The sequence below is a fragment of the Marmota monax genome, unplaced genomic scaffold, assembly GCF_021218885.2.
Source record: "Marmota monax isolate L192 unplaced genomic scaffold, Marmota_monax_Labrador192_F-V1.1 WCK01_AAM20220418_F8-fsc00109, whole genome shotgun sequence".
Classification (NCBI taxonomy): Eukaryota; Metazoa; Chordata; class Mammalia; order Rodentia; family Sciuridae; genus Marmota; species Marmota monax.
The window spans coordinates 4,450,036-4,455,829 of NW_026695229.1; the positions used below are offsets into that span (position 1 = coordinate 4,450,036).

At 37.5% G+C, this 5,794-nt stretch overlaps 1 protein-coding gene across 1 annotated transcript; it reads right to left on the reverse strand.

Moving 5' to 3' along the window:
* Nucleotides 1-2,293: 2,293 nt before the first annotated feature.
* Nucleotides 2,294-3,501, reverse strand: LOC124088288 (caspase-3-like). The gene has a single exon (XM_058576842.1). It carries the CDS (start codon nucleotides 3,282-3,284, stop codon nucleotides 2,529-2,531), a length of 756 nt encoding a protein of 251 aa, XP_058432825.1. The 5' UTR covers nucleotides 3,285-3,501; the 3' UTR covers nucleotides 2,294-2,528.
* Between the last annotated feature and the right edge of the window lie 2,293 nt (nucleotides 3,502-5,794).

Below are 5,794 nucleotides of genomic sequence, written 5' to 3' on the forward strand. Positions count from 1 at the left end.
ATGGAGAAAAACTGAAGGCATTCCCTCTAAAATCTGGAACAAGACAGGGATGCCCTCTCTCTCCACTTCTCTTCAACATAGTTCTCGAAACACTGGCCAGAGCAATTAGACAGACGAAAGAAATTAAAGGCATAAAAATAGGAAAAGAAGAAATTAAATTATCACTATTTGCAGATGATATGATTCTATATCTAGCAGACCCAAAAGGCTCTACAAAGAAACTATTAGAGCTAATAAATGAATTCAGCAAAGTGGCAGGATTTAAAATCAACACGCATAAATCAAAGGCATTCCTGTATATCAGCGACAAATCCTCTGAAATGGAAATGAGGACAACCACTCCATTCAAAATATCTTCAAAAAAAATAAAATACTTGGGAATCAACCTAACAAAAGAGGTGAAAGACTTATACAATGAAAACTACAGAACCCTAAAGAGAGAAATAGAAGAAGATCTTAGAAGATGGAAAAATATACCCTGTTCATGGATAGGCAGAACTAACATCATCAAAATGGCGATATTACCAAAAGTTCTCTATAGGTTTAATGCAATGCCAATGAAAATCCCAATGGCATTTCTTGTAGAAATAGAGAAAGCAATCATGAAATTCATATGGAAAAATAAAAGACCCAGAATAGCAAAAACAATGCTAAGCAAGAAGTGTGAATCAGGCGGTATAGCGATACCAGACTTCAAACTATACTACAGAGCAATAGTAACAAAAACAGCATGGTACTGGTACCAAAACAGGCGTGTGGACCAATGGTACAGAATAGAGGACACAGAAAACAATCCACAAAACTACAACTATCTTATATTTGATAAAGGGGCTAAAAGCATGCAATGGAGGAAGGATAGCATCTTCAACAAATGGTGCTGGGAAAACTGGAAATCCATATGCAACAAAATGAAACTGAATCCCTTTCTCTCGCCATGCACAAAAGTGAATTCAAAATGGATCAAGGAACTTGATATCAAATCAGAGACGCGCCGTCTGATAGAAGAAAAAGTTGGCTACGATCTACAGTCGGTGGGGTCGGGCTCCAAATTCCTCAATAGGACACCCATAGCACAAAAGTTAATAACTAGAATCAACAAATGGGACTTACTCAAACTAAGAAGTTTTTTCTCAGCAAAAGAAACAATAAGAGAGGTAAATAGGGAGCCTACATCCTGGGAACAAATCTTTACTCCTCACACTTCAGATAGAGCCCTAATATCCAGAGTATACAAAGAACTCAAAAAATTAGACAATAAGAGAACAAACAACCCAATCAACAAATGGGCCAAGGACCTGAACAGACACTTCACAGAGGAGGACATACAGTCAATCAACAAGTACATGAAAAAATGCTCAACATCTCTAGCTGTCAGAGAAATGCAAATCAAAACCACCCTAAGATACCATCTCACTCCAGTAAGATTGGCAGCCATTAGGAAGTCAAACAACAACAAGTGCTGGCGAGGATGTGGGGAAAAGGGTACACTTGTACATTGCTGGTGGGACTGCAGATTGGTGCAGCCAATTTGGAAAGCAGTATGGAGATTTCTTGGAAAGCTGGGAATGGAGCCACCATTTGACCCAGCTATTCCCCTTCTTGGTCTATTCCCTAAAGACCTAAAAAGAGCATGCTACAGGGACACTGCTACATCGATGTTCATAGCAGCACAGTTCACAATAGCAAGACTGTGGAACCAACCTAGATGCCCTTCAATAGACGAATGGATAAAAAAAATGTGGCATTTATACACAATGGAGTATTACTCTGCATTAAAAAATGACAAAATCATAGAATTTACAGGGAAATGGATGGCATTAGAGCAGATTATGCTAAGTGAAGCTAGCCAATCCCTAAAAAACAAATGCCAAATGTCTTCTTTGATATAAGGAAAGTAACTAAGAACAGAGTAGGGACGAAGAACAGGAGAAGAAGATTAACATTTAACAGGGATGAGAGGTGGGAGGGAAAGGGAGAGAGAAGGTAAATTGCACGGTAATGGAAGGAGACCCTCAGGGTTATACAGTGGAGGGGGTAGAGAGAGAGGAGGGGAGGGGAGGGGAGAGGTGGGGAGGGGGGAGGGTGGATGATGGGAAAGGCAGCGGAGCACAACAGACACTAGTATGGCAATTTGTAAATCAATGGATGTGTAACTGATGTGAATCTGCAATCTGTGTATGGGGTGAAGGTGGGAGTTCATAACCCACTAGAATCAAAGTGTGGAATATGATATGTCAAGAAATTTGTAATGTTTTGAACAACCCACAATAAAAAATTAAAAAAAAAAAAAGATATAAATTTACAATAATTTCCTCTCATAATAATTGCACCATTATTCATATTTATTTATTCCTAATTAAATTCAAGTCCAACTACCTAATTTTGAGGTAGCTTCATTGTGGTTCTACTGCAGAAGTGGTATGTTTCAAAGTACCATCTTTAGATAAAATTTAAGTGGGAGAGGAAACAAAGTATTATTTATATTGTTGTCTCACTTGGCATACAAACTAACAAAATCAACTATTTCTTTAGGAATAAAAATACAGTTCTTTTGTGAGCATGGACACAATACATGGAATCTGTTTCTTTGCATGAAAAGAGGAGTCAAGAGAAAAGGACTCAAATTCTGTTGCTACCTTCCGGTTTACCCGAGTGAGAATATGCATAAACTCAAGCTTATGAGCGTATTGTTTCAGCAGAGCACACAGTGACTGGATGAACCAGGATCCATCCTTGGAATTTCGCCAGGAATAGTAACCTGGTGCTGTAGAATATGCATATAAGAAGTCGGCCTCTACTGGTATTTTGTGGCATGCCATGTCATCATCAATGCCACTGTCTGTCTCAATGCCACAGTCTAGTTCTGTACCCCGGCAGGCCTGAATAATGAAAAGTTTGGGTTTTCCAGTTAGACTTCTACAATAATCTCCTCTGAAGAAACTTGTTAATTTTTTCAGGTCAACAGGTCCATTTGTTCCAAATATTATTCCTTCATCACCATGGCTTAGAATTACACAAATAAAGCTGCTCCTTTTGCTATGATCTTCTTTAGAAACATTGTGCATTAACTCCACAATTTCTTCACGTGTAAGGTCATTTTTATTCCTGACTTCATATTTCAAGTTCATGAATATTTCTCTGAGGTTTGCTGCATCTACATCTGTACCAGACCGAGAGGCCATCCCAGTGCTTTTATGAAAGTTCTTATTATTAATGATTAAACATAAACCCATTTCAGGATAATCCATTTTGTAACGATTGTCCAAGGATATTCCAGAGTCCATTGATTTGCTTCCATGTATGAGCTTTCCATTTTTCTCTGATTGTGTAGGATTCCACTTAAATACTCACGGTTCAACATTTTTAATGGATTTTGAATCCACTGAGTTTTCATTGTTCTCCATGGTTACTTTTCTTAACCCGTAGCTCTAGCGAGCGCCACACGGCACACACCGCTACCCTCCGCGACTGCAAGGCTTCCGCCACCAGCCGCCAGGAGAGGTGAGTCTTTTCTTTTCTTCTTTATTTTTCTTTTCTAAATATGTGTATGTCTGATGATTAGCTTTTTCACCAGAATTGTATTTACTTACATTCATTTTCAAAGAACATTTTTGCTGGTACAGAAGTCAAGGTCATCTTCAAAGGAACAATTTGTTTCCTATAGAATTCAAGATTGGCAGTTATTCACTGTTAGCACTTTAAAGTTGCCATTTCTGGGTCAAACAGTGGGTCCATTCCAAGTTTTCTGAGGAATCTCTATTTGCTTTCCAGAGTGGTTGTACCAATTTGCAGTCCCACCAGAATGTATGAGTGTATCTTTTCCTCACATCCTCGCCAGCATTTATTGTTATTTGTGCTATTGATAATTGCCATTCTTTTTCAAAAAAAATTTAATTTGTTCTATTTAGTTATACATGACAGTAGAATGCATTTTGACACATCATACATAAATGGAGTATAACTTCTCATTCTTCTGGTTGTACATGATGTAGAGTTACACTGGTCATATACTCACATATGCATATAAGGTAATAATGTCTGATTCATTCTACTATCATTTCTACCCCCATACCCCACTCCTCTCTTCACTCCCCTCTGTCTAATCCAAAGTACCACAATTCCCCTCCCCCTTTATTGTGAATTAGCATCCACATATCAGAGAAAAACTTTCAGTCTTTGATTCTTTGGGATTGGCTTATTTTGCTTAGCATGATATTCTCTAGTTGCATCCATTTACCAGCAAATGCCATAATTTTATTATTCTTTAAGGCTGAGTATTATCCCATTTTGTATATATACCACAATTCATCTGTTGAAGGGCACCTAGGTTGGTTCCAGAGTTTAGCTATAGTGAACTGAGCTGCTACAAACATTGATGTGGATTCATCACTGTAGTATGCTCCTAGGAGTGGGATAAATGGGTCAAATGGTGGTTCTATTCCAAGTTTTCTGGAAAATCTCCATACTGCTTTCCACAGTGGTTGCACCAATTTGCAGTCTTACCAGCAATTTATAAGTAGAACTTTCCCCCCACATCCTTACCAACATTTATTGTTACTTGAATTCTAGATAATTGCCATTCTGACTGGAGTGAGATGAAATCTCAGTGTAGTTTTAATTTGTTTTTCTTTAATTGCTAGAGATGTTGAACATTTTTTCACGTATTTGTTGACTGATGATATTTATTGTTCTCTGAAGTATCTGCTCAGTTCCTTAGCCCATTTATTGATGGGTTTAGTTTTTTTGGTGTTAATTTTGGTGTCAATTTTTGAATTTTTAATATATCCTAGAAATTAATGCTGTATCGAGGTGCAAGTGGCAAAGATTCCTTTGTTGTGAAGAAGCTTTTTAGTTTGAAACCATACCATTTTTTGATGTTTTATTTTACTTCTTGTGCTTCAGGAGTCTTATTGGGGAATTTGGTTTCTAAGCTGACACAATGGAGAGTGGGCCTACTTATTCTTCTAGTAGGTGCAGGGTCTTTAGTCTAATGCCCAAGTCCTTGATCCACTTTGAGTTGAGTTTTGTCCAGAGTGAGAGATGGGGGTTTAATTTCATCTTGGTACATATGGATTTCCAGTTTTCAAAGAACCATTTGTTGGAAAGGCTATCTTTTCTCCAATGTATGTTTATGGTTCCTTTGTCTAGTATGAGATAACCATATTTATGTGGGTTTGTCTCTATGTCTTCTATTCTATACCATTCAACCCAGTTATCCCCTCCTTAGCATATACCCAAAGGACTTACAATCAGCATACTATAGTGATGCAGCCATATCAATGTTTAGAGCAGCTCAATTCACAATAGCTAAGCTACAGAACCAAACCTAAGTTCCCTTCAACAGATGAATGGATAAAGAAAAATGTGGTATATATATACACAATAGAATATTACCTAGCCTTAAAGAAGAATGAAATTATGGCATTTGCCAATGAATGGATGGAACTGGAGACTATCCTGACAAGCGAAACAAGCCAATCCCAAAAAAACAAAGGCCAAATGTTCCCCCTGACATGCATTTGCTAACACACAATAAGTGGGGTGAGAGATAAGAGGGAAGAATAGAAGGTCTTTAAAGTAGACAAAGGGAATGAAGAGAAAGGAGGGGGAATGGGAATAAGAAAGACAATAGAATGAATTGGACATTACTTTCCTATGTTCATATATGAATGTACAACCAGTGTAACTCCACTTCATGCATGTATAATATGTCAAAATACATTCTACTGTCATGTATGACTAAAAAGAACAAATAAAAAAATTAAAAAATAAATATATATTAAAATGCCATTCC